The sequence below is a fragment of the Anguilla anguilla genome, chromosome 2 (genome assembly GCF_013347855.1).
Source record: "Anguilla anguilla isolate fAngAng1 chromosome 2, fAngAng1.pri, whole genome shotgun sequence".
Classification (NCBI taxonomy): Eukaryota; Metazoa; Chordata; class Actinopteri; order Anguilliformes; family Anguillidae; genus Anguilla; species Anguilla anguilla.
The window spans coordinates 56,097,036-56,113,946 of record NC_049202.1 but is presented as its reverse complement, the minus strand read 5'-3'; the positions used below and the strand labels follow the sequence as shown (position 1 = coordinate 56,113,946).

Below are 16,911 nucleotides of genomic sequence, written 5' to 3'. Positions count from 1 at the left end.
GGTGATCACATTAGTGGTTTATTTAAATGACATAAGAATGTTAGGCATTTTATACATACATTCAGGAAAAAAGAAAACATTTTTCCAGAAGAGATTTTTACTGTGTTGCTTTAATTGTGACGAATGAATAATGAGAACAACTGTGACATGGAAAATACAGGAGTAATGGTAACAAACCAAGGATGTCAGAACTTTTAATTACAATTCCCAGCATGAATTATAAATAAATGAAAGCTGTTGCATGTGCTACAGACAAATGAATAGGTAAAGCAGAAACTCTCCAACACTTTGTGCCTATATTCTAGAGCTCTTTGCTATCGACTTAATACCTGTGTTAGGAATGGAAATGAAGCAACCAAGTGAAATCTGATCCATTCTATATTTTTCCATAATCCTTATAAAAACATTGCTAAAAATTAATTACAAAAGAAAAGTTATACAGATCCTCTAACTGAGATTTTCACCTGCAAAATTCACTAAATGAAATATTAGAAGGGGTCAAATCCTGGCTTGAGGTGTTCTATTCCATAGTGCACAGGTGAAAACGTGGTGTGATGGACACCAAGGGCTTCATCTAGATGGAGTAGAGTTTCAGCTGTTCTTCCACATCGCCCTCTGTCACTTCACCAAAGGTGTCCTTATTGTCCTTCAGCAGCTGAAAGATGGCAGCTAGCTGCTCTCTCTGGACCCTGAAAGATACAACAGGCAAAATTGAAATGAGCACCTGAACCACTCCTCAAACCACCTTCCCCCCTTTTATCAAAAGTAAGGCAGAGGGAGAGACCAAAAAGATATCAAACTTTATTCAACAAGAATTGGCGTAAGTGCAAATCCAGTGTAACAACTAATGCTGCCCATTCTTGCTGCAGCGATAGGGAACTGTTCTGAGAAATTAAAGCATTCAACTGAAAGCTGATTCATTGCCAGAAATCCATTGCCATGATAAACTGGTTTTGAATGAATATCCTGAAAATACCCGTTCATTACAGAATTAAGCATACAGCATCTATTTGAGGCTTAGGGTTTTAGTAATCAGGATATGGTTGCCATAGCATTTCCAAATGTTTTTATGCTATGATTTTCTCTTTTTGGTCTTATGTGTGTTCATGCTTATATTTATGTGTATTTACTTTATAGCACTTTGGTTCAACAGTGGTTGTTTTAAATGTGCATTATAAATAAAATTGTCCTTACTAATATTTAAATCTTGAGTAAATACTATTAACTTTTAAATCTTGAGTAAATGCGACATTTGTTCAGTTAGAGGGACAGATAACTCATTGTAGTAAAGCAGACAATATACAATATATGCTATATATATTGTAGTTACATTAAAACACTGGAATTTAAAACAAGAAATTGCTTTGGTATCAGTGGCTGGAGGACAAGACTGAATTTCTCATGATTGCATGCAATCAAGTTTTGTTTTCAGTTTACTCCTGATATGGATGTGAATGTTGCAAGCATTGCCTCATTCATATTTAGTATGTGTACATAATCACATGGGAAACAGGGAAAAAAATGGGAGCGAGAAACTGTATGAATGGACATACCCATATGATGTAACAGGATCCAAAATACACCTGATAAAGCAGCCAGGTTCTAAAAAACCACAGCTTGGAAAGATATTTTCATGATTTCTTATAAACATTAACCTTGATTAATGTTTTTACTGTGTTGTTTCTTTGACATCTGACAGCCCCTTTCACACATGCATCTTAACCCAAAAATGTTCATGCAATTTTCCATGTCTGTGTCATGTATGAACGGGACCAAGAGTCAACTTTCCATGTAAGATGTCCCTCTTATTTGCTGGGTCAGGACCTTGTAAGATTTACAAAAATCTTTTGCCATCGGTCTAGCATGAAGACAAGCAGCAATACTCCTAGGTAAAATATGTAAAGGGTTATGATGTTCTCACACAATACCTATTGTTTCTGGCACAAGTTCTTTGACATTTTACTGAGGGTGCCATCTCAGAAATTCTTGGAACAAATATGGACATAGAAGATATTGGAGCTGCATTGTGTGAGGGACATTTAAACATTAATTTGTAAGAATGGAACATTGCGACCTTTGCCTTGCTTGTGTACTAAGCAATACTACTCCCTGGTAAACATCTGTGCCAGGCTCTTCCAATTTTAGGTTGCTTTTTTTTTAAACCCAATGTAGCAAGCTGGCTAGCGCTTCATCTATGTAGGCCACATATGAATGGCAGATAGCTACCTATTTAACTTGGCTAATATAATTATTTTTAAAAACAACTCTGAATATAGGTATTGATTTTTAGCTGATAAACCACACTTCCATTGTTTATCCTTTGTGATTATAACACTGAGCAATATTGTGTGAAGATGTTACCAAAAATTATCTTGAAAATCCAACCATCACAACTTAGTTGGGATGGTTGGATTTTCATCTCAGCCAAAACTATTCAGTGAAATATCTGTTTGTTTTAAAGACCTGTCTTGCAAAAAAATGACTGGTGTTGTCCTTTAAAGACAAACTAAGGTAATGTTAATATTTGTGATGGATATCTTAGAAGGGTACATCCTGCATTGCCGTTATGGTCATGTCATGTGTAAACAGAGTTGACACAGAAGTTTCCCGTATAGGGGACCTGCGTGTGAACAGGGAAAACCACTACCTAACCCAAATAATTGAACCCGGCAATATTGTGGGTTCCATGTGTGAAAGGAGCTTTCATTTTGAAGAAGTTGATGGCAAAGATGAGTAGTCAGCTTTAGAAATTCATATTGACGGTTGGGTGCTGTGCACTTCAAAATTATTTACCGCATGTAGGGCCTACAAAGGCATGGATCTGGAGGACTGAAAGTAACACCCTGAATGTAACTGCGAAGTTTGTTCATCAGATCAAGCAAGATGTGATCAAACCTAAATGCAAAGCCATAGATCTTGTACAAACACAGCACAATGCACTACCTACATAATACAATTCCTACTGTCAAGCACTGCAGTGGTAGCATGAATTATGGGTATGCTTCCCAAGAGCAGGAATTCGGAAGCATCTCAGGTTTGAGGGTAACCCTGACAGAACAAAGTACCAACCCCAGGGTAAATCCTGCTTCAGTCTGCTTAAGCACCTGAGACAAAAATTCACATTTCAGGAGGATAATGACTCAAAGCATAAAGCCAAATCTACATTCGTATTTCCACAATTTCCTTAAGTGGCCCAAACTATAAAATGATAACCAAAAAGAATCATCTGTGACAAGAATTATACTGATGCTCATCGGTAATCCCTAAGCAACTTGACAAAAAAGAAAAAAACTTGACAAAGCTTGAGTAAATTTGCCAAGGGGAACGCACTAAAAATTTGGTAGAAACATCAGGCTCGACCAGCTCAAGCAGGATTAACAACTGACTCAATAGCTGAGTCAATTATTGACTCAGGTGAGTAAATATTTATACAATCAGCTCGTTTCCATGTTATGTCTTTTTGCTAACATTTACCTTCTTATACCCATAAGCTTTCAGTTTAAGCATTCACATTTTTAATAAAAACATTAACGTATAAACAATATATAAATCATTATTGGAAGAGGGTAACACTTTTGTAAGGCACTCTACAAGTGAGTGGTCTGTCACTCAGTAACTCCTCCACTTTCTAGTTCTCCTCCAAAAGGCTATGGAAGTGAAGTTTGTTAAAACATTCAATACAAACCCTTTTAAACAATGCAAAAACACATATACCTCAGGAGTAAGCGTTAATATTTAGCTAAACTCACTTTTTTAGATTAGCTAAATATTAATTAAACATTTTTATTATCAATTATTCATTTATATTAATTCATTTTAAATCATGTAATGCAGCGAGGGATGCCAGATTTTAGAACTCGTCAATGCACACATACACAGGCAACTCAGGGGGCAGTTTGAAGAAGCTTGGTCTCAAAGCAGGAGTTGGGGTGGTGGGGGGCCAGCTGGAACCAATTGCGGACAGCGGGTATGGGGTATGGATGCTGTCAGAACTGATCATGGAAATGGGAGGGGTGGTTCAAGGAAAGAAAAAATTGTTACAGCAAAAAAATGGAAGATGGAATTCATCACAAACTAGTGGTCAAATTTAATTACTCAGACCAGACCCATTTGTACTGTTCACATTTGTACTGTCAGTATCACAAACCGGATAAAAAAAAACATAAATAATATACCTATGAACAAAATTCAGGTTAGAAATACCATGGGCAAAACCCTGAAGTAGTTAATTTTAGAACAACACTGAAAAAAATTTAATTCATTTAAATTTTAAAAATTATCTTATTTCTTCTTAAATTCAGCTTCAATTGTAACTTGTCATATTTGCCAACAGCCAGCAGATGACACTGTTTCACAATTTATATCATCATGCTTTGTAAACTTTCCTAATTCAATTTCATTCAGCTTCATTTTTCTCCTGCACCGACAGAAGCAAATGGATGTCATAAAACATCAACTATGTAAACCCTGTACAGCTCCCTTAGGTGAAGGGAGGGGTACAGGTGTCCTCAACATCGAAAGTGCTGATTCCTACATTTCTCTGAAGAACAGAACAGTCCCTTATAGTTTTCCTTTAAACAGGTAAAGTGAATTTTCGAGGTTATTATTCAGTTTAACAATTAGCATACCAAACTGGACTGCTGTGGTATATACCCATATATGGCACAATTTATTTTAAAATACATTATTTTCTGCTAAATGTCCCAATATAAATTACATACTCTTTCTTCTAGTTTTAAGAAACATGTCAAAAAACTGAACTATGGAGTCAAACATTATGGACACAAACAGTAATGTACACCACTAAGTGATCTTAAATCTCGATTGCTCCAATTTCTCTTTATTATCATTGGAGGAAACTATCCAATAACATGCCTTTTTGTCTCAGAATTAAATGAATTCAGTCAAGCACTAAAATGTTGCGGACCGCTGTTGAGAAAACAGGTAGTCACCAATGCAATATAGCTGTAGATTCAGAAAGTTATTTTTCAGTGAGTCTACTGAACACAATTTGCATTATGAACACAGCCTGAGTGGTTTGGTTAACTTTTAACACTTGAAATAGGTTAACCAGTTCAGTGAACTGTTACGAAAATCCCCTTTCCCAGCCAGTGCAAATGTACACAACATGCAGCAGGCTTTTCTACTGGAGGTGACTGAGCAGTTTTTAAATGATTATTGCATGCCACTCCGTAAAATATGCATAGTGAATCTATTCTACCACACAAGTGAGCAAAACAATGGAAATGGGGGGGGGGGGGGGGGGTGGTTTACAAAATAAGCTCTCCTTGTAAACTGAGATCAGAGCTTGATCAATATTTGAGGCAGAGCTGTCTGCAGGACCATATGGGTCAAGGCCCAGATAAGTGACATCAGTAAAACTGGGCATGGCACCAGGCTGGTGAGTCAAACCAGGGACAGGGAGAGGGACTGTGCTGTTGCTAACTTGAGTGGGGGAGGGGGGGGGGGGGGCGGTTGATATGTGGAGGATGGGTGGGGTGTTGGTGAGGAAAGCGAAACGTATACATTACCAAGGGCTTTCTAACACACACTGCTTGTCCTTGTTGTTTAAAGAGAGGTAAAATCAGTTGTGAATTCTATCCTGTAAAGATAAAGTCAGGGAGAGGCGGTTATATGCAGAGACTATATACAGAGTGCTGACGTGCTTCCATATGTGTGTGTGTGTGTACATCGGTAACTAAATGCAAGCAAAAGAGCAGGCTACATCATCTTTACAGCCATCTGTCTTTAATGATACTGTATTGCTGTTGATTGCTGTTGACTAGGATATGTTTGACTCTAAAATGTAACATGTCAAATGTATTTTCGAAAATTAAATAAGCAAGGAACTATTCTGTTTCATATATTAATAAAACTTCTTATTAAAGGCACTGACTAAGTGCCCATTCACCCATCTGTCTGTTTGTGCCCCCCTGGAAAACAATCAAGAACTCCAGGCTTCAGTCTGCTCCCTGCTAAGAGACAAAGTTATTTTGAGGACATGATTAAATTCTCCTGTGAGATGATGCAAGACTGTAAAAGCCCAACCTCACGCTCGTGTCCACTCTCCACCTCAAAGCACCAGGGCTCCACTAGGCGAAGGAAATGGCTGCTGCATGCTCCTGCCAGCCCCATGACTCCCCTTCCTCACTGTTTCTATTCAACACATTTGGCTCCCCAGCCCAACACCTCTTAGCCCCATCCTAGCATGACGCAAGAGGCATTAAAATAACAGAAGCTTGTTTGTTATGTAACATTCTTCTTATGCAAGCGGAAGACCAGGTACAACTCTTAACCCAAATTAGTGGGGGGGAGCTGCTCTCTCTGACAGCTTAATTTGTCCTGTCCTGGCACTCTTTCCAAGTGAGAATACATTGATGATCTCATTCTGACATCACCATCCTGTGGCCTTCTAAATTATAGAGCTCCTTCCTCTTTCACAAATTCATTTATAACCATGGATTCGACCTTCCTGCCTGAGAGAACGCTGCTGGTTTCTATGGATCGGAATCCCATCGAGGTAGTCACATACCTCATTTACAGGTTCTGTGACCATGAATGGGTGCAAACTCTTCACTATGTTATTGTCATTACGCAACTTTTAAAGTCCCTTAATCGCATCTCACATTGTCCCTGCACCCAGTCCAAGATGCTATTTAAATCCAGAAGCCACCTGTATTTGTCGTTTACCCAAAGCCTTTGTGTTCCCTTATCTTAAAAGCTGATCTAATTGGTCTCCACAGGCACACTCACAGTCCATTCTCATTGGGCAGCCGGGCCAGTTTCCCCGCAGCTAGTGTTAAATGAGAAGGGTCTCACAGAGATGCTACATCAGCACACAGGAGGAGAGCAGGGGAGGGGAGAGTCTGAGCATAGAGCGATGGCAGGACACCGTCCACACACACAGACCTCTGCTCCTCCTCCAGCTCCTCCCTGGTCATCATCTGCTCCAGCTGGCTTGTCCTCAGCTTCCCCGGGGCGTACTTCAAGGGCTCGTACCCTTCCTCCTCACCGGCTGCCCCGATAACTGCCAAGGATAGCAACACAAAAATCGGTCAAGAGGCTGATGGTGGTGGCATAGACATTATCAATGGACACAAAGGACAAAGTGGATTATTCCAGGCCTTACAATCATTCCTGTTTGCATTACAGGAGATATATGGTAGGTAAGGTACCCTTAAGAATAATAGTAGTAATACGAGTTGATGTTGAATCACATGAATGCAGTAATTTTCTCCCACCACTAAAGTACTACAAAAAACAGCTCCATGCAATCAAGCCTTCAGTGCACTGGTTTGTCAGGGAAGAATGTTAACTGACTCAAAGGATGAGCCATCACACATCAAAATTTAAAAACAAAAGACAAGCAGAGCTGTGGAGCGACAGCCCCTTCCAGATTGACAGCTTAATGGATGAAAAGCAGTCGATGGCATGTTCAGAGACACACGAATAAGTGTAACCTGGATAAGTCTTTTAACCACCAGTAATACAGTCATGAGGACAGAGTGTGCATGAGGGTGATTCTTGGTTCTGCATATATCCGGTTTCAGTGCACCAAAAAAACTATTCTGAAAAAATACTGAAGCTATAAAAAAAGTTTTTGAATCTTTTTCTGAATGTGCACTGCCAATTAAAAAAGGCAGAGGAGCATTCTTGAGATGGCTTGGAAAGAGGGGGACTTTAAATCCATAATAAATGTCTAGAAAATTGAATTGTACCCAGAAAAGCAACCTACATACATGCACTAGGCCTCTCTTATAATTCTATTGTGTAGGAAGGCCTTTAACTCTCTACCAGCAGCACTCAAATTAATCATTATAAACCCTACAGTATGACAGAATCGGTGGGAAATGCCATTGCACTACCTGAAGGTCCGTTACTGTATCATCTTGGTATCTATTTAATGTTTTCTGTAAAGTACTTAAGGATAAAAATAACTTCAATGAAAGAATATGAAAGTTCCTTCATTGAAGTTATCATATCTGACATAATAAATGGATATGGGACTGAAAACATTCATCTGATCAAGATAAAATAATCTGTTCCTGTTCATAAAGATGGCAATTTTTGGGATATTGGAGACAATAATTTGGGGTTGTGGGTTAACCTTCATTTCCAGAATTTTCCATGGCAACACCAGGCAGCTGAATCTAATTATACCACAAACTCACTGAAAACACTCCATTTGGTTGGACAAAGCAGTGCCCCCAGACTCACTGAGTCACAAAAACACTGTCTTTACTGGAGCCCAGTTTTACAGTGCCTTTGATAATAGTAATGCCATAAGCGCATACCAGTAATCATGCAACAGCACAAACTAATCTAATAAGCCGATTGGAAATTTGACACCTGTTTGTGGCACTGGCCCAGATACGGTTTCTAAACGAGAATGATGCTACGTACCGCTGTGCCCCTCAAACACTGGGCTTGATTCCGCCTCATCATCGGGGGTCTCCTCCTTTCTAGGCACAGCTTCAGAGTCATGCGGGGGCCCCCTCATTGGGGGGACCTGCGAGGCGGTCTCCCCGTCTGATGCAGGTTCAGGGAGGAGCTGGGCAGTGGATTCCTCCACAGGGACGGCTTCAGGCACTGCGTCATCGGCCGTCTCTTTCTGGGGCACCGGCTCTGCCACGGGATCCTGTTGTACAAAAGCTGGCTGTGACGATCTCAGCACGCTGTCTCACTTCACCACACTCCTATAGATACGGATCTTGGTCATGAATATAACAGATATATATACTGGACACAGATTATGTACAAGGCTTTTGTATGGCATAATCTTGACATTGCGCTTGGATTTCAGTAACTGGACGTGCTGACCAGAATTAAAAATTCAAGATGAGGCTCTGGCCTCAAGACAGCCATTACTCCTGTTGGACCCTGCCTTGACAACACTGGACCAAACACAGCAAAGACTGTAGCAGAAAGAACACAGTGCTTTCAGCACACAACAAAAGCCAGATGTCTGTGCACAGACAATAGTGTGCATGCTTTCAGTTTTACTCATTTATGCATTCTGTACTATGACTGCAAGCTGCCAAAATGCTCCAGCCACTCCGTGGCTTACCAGGGGGTGGAGGCACTGTGGGACTGCCATAAATTTGGTCATTGCTGTGTGAGCTTCTGGACTGGGTTAACATTTCAAGACTGGAATAGCAAACTGGGAAAATGACTTGAGTGTGGAGAATTTCTGTAGATATACAGTATATGTACAAAAATGCATTTATTGTTCTTAAGCATGTGCATTTGTTAATGCTCTCTATTTGTAGACCAAGACCTGTATCAGTAAATGGAAATAATAGGCCTATCCTACTAGGATAAAATAAAGTATTAACCTTACAGTGCTGCCCAAATTAGCTGGAAACACCTTTTTTAGTGGCCAAGACTGATGCCCTAAAATGGGTAAGAAGGATTCATCTTGAAAATGGGAAACTCTGATTCCCCAATTCCCCAATTTCAGGCAAGGAGTTTCCATATGAATTCATTACTGATGCTGGTATAAAGGTTTCTTAAGCTCTTCATGAACACAAATGGAAAATGATGAATTTCTTCCTCTAATTACTGAGAAATCAGAATTTTAATCCAAGTAACAAATGTTGGGAAAACAGGTTTCATTCCTAACATTTGTCAGTAGAAATAATAATAATACAGATAATGATCAAGACAGTACAGGGAACAGTGAAACAAGGAGGAAACTAGTGACATGCCAATAAACCTGTTTACTGGAATAAAAAAATTTCTGGAACACAGAAAAACCTCATCTTATTTGGCAGGGCTTTTAAAATGATACTGTACAAGAGCGAGTTGGTTTACATATTCTAGTAAAACGATGGAGAATGTTTAGTCCTTAAAAAGATATTTTCAGTGTGAAGAGGGCAGTAAGCTGCAAGTCCCATATGTTGATCTGGCTCTAAGGAGCTTTAGACGATGAGGTTATAGGATTACAGGAGGAAACAGCATGTTTAACAGGTTTTAAAGAAAAACAGAATTAATCATTCCATTTCAGGTTAGAGCATAATTTTAACATTTATATGTTATTGATTTGTATTCTATTGTTTTAATCTAATACCCCTTTCTAACTAATAACTTTTTCTCAGACCAAAACAAGTATAGAGAAACTCTGGGTGTGTGAATTCTCAAACGTTCATTAAGTTTCTTTGTCAAAAGTGTTTCATTCAACCACTAATGTAACCACATAAACGTTCTGGCAGATCAAAGCAACAGAGTTTCAAGAGCAACTGAACGCATTGGCTTGCTCCTCTTAAGCACAATTGTGTCATCCAAATAACATTAGCTTTTCATTTCCAGGAATTTACAACTTTCAACGAAGGGCTTTCCAATCTAAACGGTTATGCTAAACTTGACAAGTCACAAATCTAAGTGGATGTATTACTATCTGAAGGTACTGTGTGCAAATGGCCCTGTGTGTACGGTGGGCTGAGGAGCAATAGTGGGAAATGCACATAAGTAACGAATGAGCAGGACCATGGAAGCACCAACCATTCAAAAAAACCAGAGCAATCCCTGCTTCCACCACGGGCATCGGACATGTGATCAAAGCACATGCGTGCCACAAGGTATTCTGCATTGCTGAGCTAGACCATTGACATGCATTGACTTTCCTAGTTCCCGCAGGCCAGGGTGCTGAAGTGACTGACTTGACAGAAGCACACCACAGAAAAAGAACTCCCAAAGGCTGAAAAGACACAAAGGGACAAAGGGGGCAGTGATGCTCTTCATTTCCTGATTGCCTTTTACAAACCAACCGAGGTAATAGGATGTGCAAAATGAAAATATGCTTAGTAAATGCAGCACATAAGCAACACAACGTGCTGCTTCAGCTCAAGTCTCTTTATCCCCATGCAGTAACAGAAAGCCTAGCCTGACCATGTATCTGTAATGTGCACTGGGTGGAACAAACAGAGATGCACCCTGTGCTACGAAGCCACAGTACAGATAATCAATCACCGCCCTTGTCTAATGCTTACAAAAGCGCCCTGTGCTCCACAATGCCCAGAACCCCACTCCCTCCCACTCAACGCAATGGCATGTCATCCAGGATTCAGACTGGACGTCTTTTTCCCCAACCACGCAATTCCAGAGGCGGGTCAAAGAACAATTCTGTATGCAAATTTAGGCACATTTCAGTTAATAATGCTGAAAAGAGGCCTCCAAAAATCTCCATTCAACATACAAATATGAGCTACAATAACTCTATGGCTTCCAAGATTTTAAAGCTATAGATCAAACACAAAAATGAATTTTACAGAATGAGGCATGTGTGTGTACAAATGAAAATGACTCCCTTATGAAATTAGTGTAGCCATACTGGTTACTCAACCAACACGATCCAACTAATTATCTTTCCATAGTTTCAGACATCCAGCCATTTTGAGCTTGGCTTGAAGGACTCTGCCCTAGATGCACTTTATCCTCAGGATTCTACTGGCTCGCTTTGATTTCCATCTGACAAGTAACTACTATCATACTTAAAGTGGTCTAAGAAAGGTCTCCAGGTTTTTATAGAATTCAGCTTCCAGTCTTCTTAATGAGAATTTTATTTTCTCTAAACATATCATCACATTCTTCATAAAGTTTGAATGTGTTGGGGCTGTTGCTTGTTTCCAATGATATCATGTTATATTCTGAACCAGTGTTTACTTCTTTTACCCTTTTAACTTTGTCCAGTAAGCCTGGGCTCTGGAAAGGTGCCATATAAATAAAATGTATTATTATGATTATGATTATTAATAATAATAATAATAATAATAATAATAATAATAATAATAATTGTTATTACTATTATTTGTTTTATTATTTGTTTTACCAACAAAAACAGCAGTACTTGTGTTGAATCCCCCCATTTTAAGCTGTGCAAAAGTAAGTTAACAGGTTAACTTAAAAGTAAATCAAAGGAATAAAGTCCAATATTTGGGCGCATAGCCCTTAAATGCAATAACTGCATCAATTCCATGAGCTATTGGCATCACCAACCAGTTATCCTCTTTGGAAACACCTTTCCAGGCTACTTTCAGATTATCTTTCTTTTGAGTCTTCAATCTCCTCTTGAGCAAGTGACATGCATGTGCGATTAAATCAGGTGACTGACTTGGCCAGTCCCACACTTTCCACTTTCTTCCATAGATGAATTACCTTGCTTGTGCAGGCAGTGTATGTGGGGTTGGTAGGAGGAATTTCTTTCTACAGAGCCAGACTAAATCTGTCTGTACACTGCTGCCATCTTCTGTTACATCATCAATAAAGATGAGTGAGCCTATTCCAGAAACAGCCATACATGCCCAAGCCATGAAACTACATCCTCCATATTTCACAGATAAGATGCCGTTGATCATGGGTTGTTCTCTCTTTTCTCCACACTTTTGGCTTCCTACCTCTAAGGTAAATGCTGGTCTCATCTGCCCATAAAATTTTGTTCCAGAACTATTTTTTGGCAAATTCTTATCCGGCCTTTCGATTCTTGCTGCTAATGACAGATTTGAATCTTGCAGTGTAGCCTCTATAATTTTGGTCTCAAATGCTCCCGTGTATCGTGATATTTTCACTCCCACTCTCTGGAAACAGCTGGTGATTCTTTAAGTATACAGCAAAAAAAGGCTGCTCATTCAGTTAAGGGACCACACTGCATTGCACTGATCGAATGTGGACTGTGCCACTGCTGACTGTGGCTGCTAGCTCCACTCGCCCAGTGTATGGGAAGGATAGAGATCCGTGTTTCATCGCTCATGGGTGACCCCCACAGGCCAATAAAGGTGCTCAAATAACTGCATGACAAAGCCGCGATATAAAAGGTCGTCCTTCGATGTCACTCCATGTGAGATTAGCTGTTGTCTGCGACACAAAAAGAAGCAGCTGTTGGACAGGAGGAGGTGGAAAACCGTGCATGTCCCAGCTCTCCTGAATTGGGGGGCAGTTCACGAATGGAACGAGGCTTGGAACAATTATCAGAAACTATATTGAGCTGATCACAGTCAACAATATGCAGAAGCCACGTTTCTCAGGCTTCCTACCCATTGTTTCATATCTTATTCTACAAAACCAGTTTACGCTGGACAGGCTCAGGATTGTGGACAGGCTCAACCCACACACACACACACACACACGCGCGCACGCGCGCGTACACACATACAAAACAGTTGGCTTGACAAATACAAAACCTGTGAAACACATGTTCTCAGTGAGATGCATATACAGCAACATCTCATACCTCTGGGTGGATTAGTGTGAAGGGGGTTCACTACTGAGCTAAAAGACAGTGTGACTGACGGCTGCCAGCTCAGCTCATTTTCTGATGTACGAGAAAAACAAGGCAAGGAAAAGCCAGGAAACTTCTGTGATGGAATACCCAGAAAAATCTCCACAGCACATTTATACTTCCTCAAGAGCACAAGTCCAAAGGTCATGGACTAAAATTGGCCACTCCTACTAGATGGCAGAAAAAGGAAACTGCACACAGCCATAAACCTGAAAGGGCATCAGGTGAGGTACAGATAGCTGGGGGCTGTGCCTCTTGGCAGTTAGATTGCAAATGGGGCTTGAGGTGGCTGAGGGAGCAATCCAGTCAACTCAGTACTGTAAAGCACCTCCAGTACGTGAGTACTTAAACTACTACAGAGGTCCCTGGAGTAACTACAGATTACAGGTCCGGACTAGAGGCACTAGGGCCGGGGGCCTCTTCCTGTAGTTGTTGTATGATCAACATTTTCCATGACAGACACAGGCATGCAACAGTTTGCAGCAAAGGACTGAGCAGATTAGTTGGCACCTTGACCCTGAAAAAGCAAAATTAGATGCCGACTAGTTGTATCTTTTTACAACTGGCTCTTATTTCCCAAATGATATGTATGTAAGGGGGGTGCACTTATGTAATGTAACCATCTTCAATAGACTGTTAGGGGCTTCATATTTAACATTCGATTGACTATAGAAAGGCTAAGGAGTGAGAGAGGGAGATAACGTTTTGGTAAAGTAAGTAATTATGTAGCACAATAAGTGCTAAATATAGGCTATAGTATGTCCGCACAAATATGTGAACATAATTGAAATAAGATCATGCATCTTGAAGTTCCCCCTGTGGAAAAACTTATTCTATTCTATATCCTATCTAGGCAAATGGGATTAGTGAATGTGCAAATAAAAAACAACAACAAAAAAAAAAAGCTGACCAGAGAGGAGAACTATAGCAGAGCGCAGGATCAGACAAGGTCATTGGTTTTTCCAGTCTGTGAGCAGCCACTGAAATTTGCTGTCATTCATATGGGAACGTGTCGGCTTGCTCCCAGGGGCTGTGCAGTTTCTCAGACGGCATCTAGCAGTCTGCCAAATGGCATAGGCAGAGAAAAACATGTTTCTCAGTACCCACGGCAAACACTTTGCACTCTAGGTGCAGAGGAGGTACATTTTTGTTCTTTAAGGAACACATTTCCCAAATGTGCCCTGAAAGTACAATAATGTTATATTTGGGCACCAAGAACTACCTCTTACAAGCAAAAAAAGGTACAAATGAACTATGTATTGCTGGCTAGGGGTATAATTTTAAGTACCTATAGGGTACCACCCCAGTGACAAGCGTTTGTATCTTTTTAGGCAGTTTTCATTTTTTTTCTGAAATTTCAACAGAAGCACTGTTTTAGTTTATAATGCCATGCCAGGTTTACAGTATACTTCACCCAAACAAACAAAATTATTGTTAAAAATTTTCACAAAAGCAAGATATAAGCACAGAGCCTAATAAGAACAAATGGGACACCACACAAGAAAATAATGCTGCCATAACACTCTCTTAAAAAATCTATTTACCACAGTTAACGGAGAAAATTTGCGTATGGGATGTTTGGCACTGAAGAAAATGACGTTACTATTTGCACAGGCTGGAATATATGTGCATTATTTTGGTAAATGCCTGTATTGTCTGGTTATGTCCATCTGAAAAAAAGGTCTGAAAGGACAAGAAAAGCCAGTCTTACGAGGCAACTCAAATCTGTTCATAAAAACAAAGGGGACTGTAACCTTAATTTGCTGGCTCATGACTCAAGTGCCCCATCCTCAAGTGAAGATCCAAAATCATCTCTTTTCTCTGCCGGTAGCAAACAGCACCCTGCAAACCACCAACAAATTTTTAAAGCTAAAAAATGTTTTTCCTTTGTGCCTTTATAAAATAAAATTTAAAATGAGTTGTGTTACTGTTTCAAAAAACATTGTGGAGTTTTCTTAACGGGAATAACTGACAAATTAAAGGGCATAGGGCTTGTGACTGATACATTCTGCAATGTCTATAATTAATTTGTAATTAAAGAGTACATTAAACTACAGTGATGAGAAGCAAAGGCACACCTCCCAAGCCATCTTTTTCATAAAGCACAGAGATTTAGTTGTCAAAAAAAGGTGCTGTGACAATCTTTGGAAAACAGAAGGGCAAGTCCAGTCTTGGAGGGCCAGAATCCCTAAGGATTAAAAGTCGCCTTTCAATTAGGAAATCATTTACACCTGGAACACCAGATCTTTTACTCCACTCACAACAATGAAACCAAAACAAACACAATTTATGACTGGGGATTTAAGAATTAAAAAATGCAGACAGTTACAAATGCAGACAGACATCTAATTTCCCAATGTCTCATCTGGAGGTTGGTTGGCACTCAGGTGTGAGAAAAGTATTTTCTTTTAATATAAAACATACATTCATAATTTTAAATTGTACCCTTCAGAGAACATCGGGGTGTAGTAGTGAAAACAATGTTGCCAACGTTTCTTTAAAAGTAACCAATTAGACAGCGATTCGTTGATACGATAGTAGTGATTCACTTACGACATTGTGGAACCACAGCAGCAGGACCATATTATGTTGCTGATGATTTTCACCGTAAGCACATATTTTCTCAAAACTTTTTGGATTAAGTGGAAACTAGCACGTCCTTAATTTTCTCACCCGCATTATTTTGAGGGTTTCATCCACTCGTATCAGCTGTTTTACAATTTATTGAAATATGAATAAATAAAAAAGCGAGAGAAAGAGAAAATACTCTATACCACTCTTCACGCTCACCTTAATGGCTGATTTCTTCGTCTCTGGGCGCGCTTGAATGCTCTTGTTCCCAAATTCTGTCCCAGGATGCTCCTCTAGGACCCCAACATTCTCTGCTGGGGTTACCAACGCCGATTCAGTCTGTTCCTTTATTCTCTCGGATGGGACCACTTCGTCGGCCTTCACTTTATCCGCTTTATGAATTAGCTCTGTAGCTAAATCGTTCCTCTCATCTGTACTCTCCGTTAGTCCTGTTTTAGCCACCTCACACTCCGTTTTGGACGGTGAGGCAGAAATAGGCTTTTTACTGAAGATTGTACTTGCAAAAACAATAGCTAAGAGAGTGAATAAAATTGCAGGCACCACATATGACAATTCAAAGGCTACATCCATGATCATTATTTGGCTATTCTGGAATGTGTACTCCAGTAGAAACAGCCCGATACAGCTTAGCGTATTTATTTTTATTTTTGTGATTATTAGATGCACGTGTTGCAAAACCGGTTATCGGTTATATCACTCACCGGACTCTCGATCCTTCAGCGCATGTCGTCAGCTACACGACTCAAGACAAGCAGATAAACCTGAGGGTTTAAGCACGGATTCACGCTTCCAAACAGAGCGTCATTTCCTACGGACCAGCCCTTAGCAAGGAAGCCGTTCGGTTTAAAGAGACATTTTCCCATATAGACTCAATAGCTACAAAAAAAAAAAGAATGAGGCAATTTCATTATCGTCACACAAATACTGCTTCATACTACGTTCTCAACGAGTATCACAAATTGTATGCACGATAATTCATAAGCCATAATTAACCTTTTATTTTGTGGAGGGACGTAGCTATTTAAAAAAAGGCACACTGCGGTAGC

The 16,911-nt window shown here is 39.9% G+C and overlaps 1 protein-coding gene across 3 annotated transcripts; it reads right to left on the bottom strand.

Moving 5' to 3' along the window:
* On the bottom strand, positions 1 to 16,670 carry si:ch73-366l1.5 (FILIA-N KH-like domain-containing protein). Of its 3 annotated transcripts, XR_004764169.1 has the most exons (6): positions 16,064 to 16,670; positions 8,404 to 8,638; positions 6,910 to 7,027; positions 5,532 to 5,602; positions 3,876 to 3,992; positions 563 to 689 (listed from the first exon to the last, which is right to left on the bottom strand). XR_004764169.1 is itself a non-coding variant. In XM_035407101.1 (5 exons), exons 1-4 carry the CDS (start codon positions 16,439 to 16,441, stop codon positions 5,569 to 5,571), a joined length of 765 nt encoding a protein of 254 aa, XP_035262992.1. In that variant the 5' UTR covers positions 16,442 to 16,670; the 3' UTR covers positions 552 to 689; positions 5,532 to 5,568. The 3 variants fall into 3 exon arrangements, 2 of the variants coding, with proteins under 2 accessions (XP_035262990.1, XP_035262992.1); XM_035407101.1 differs by lacking the exon at positions 3,876 to 3,992 and having other exon boundaries at positions 552 to 689; XM_035407099.1 differs by lacking the exons at positions 3,876 to 3,992; positions 5,532 to 5,602 and having other exon boundaries at positions 1 to 689; positions 16,064 to 16,668.
* Between the last annotated feature and the right edge of the window lie 241 nt (positions 16,671 to 16,911).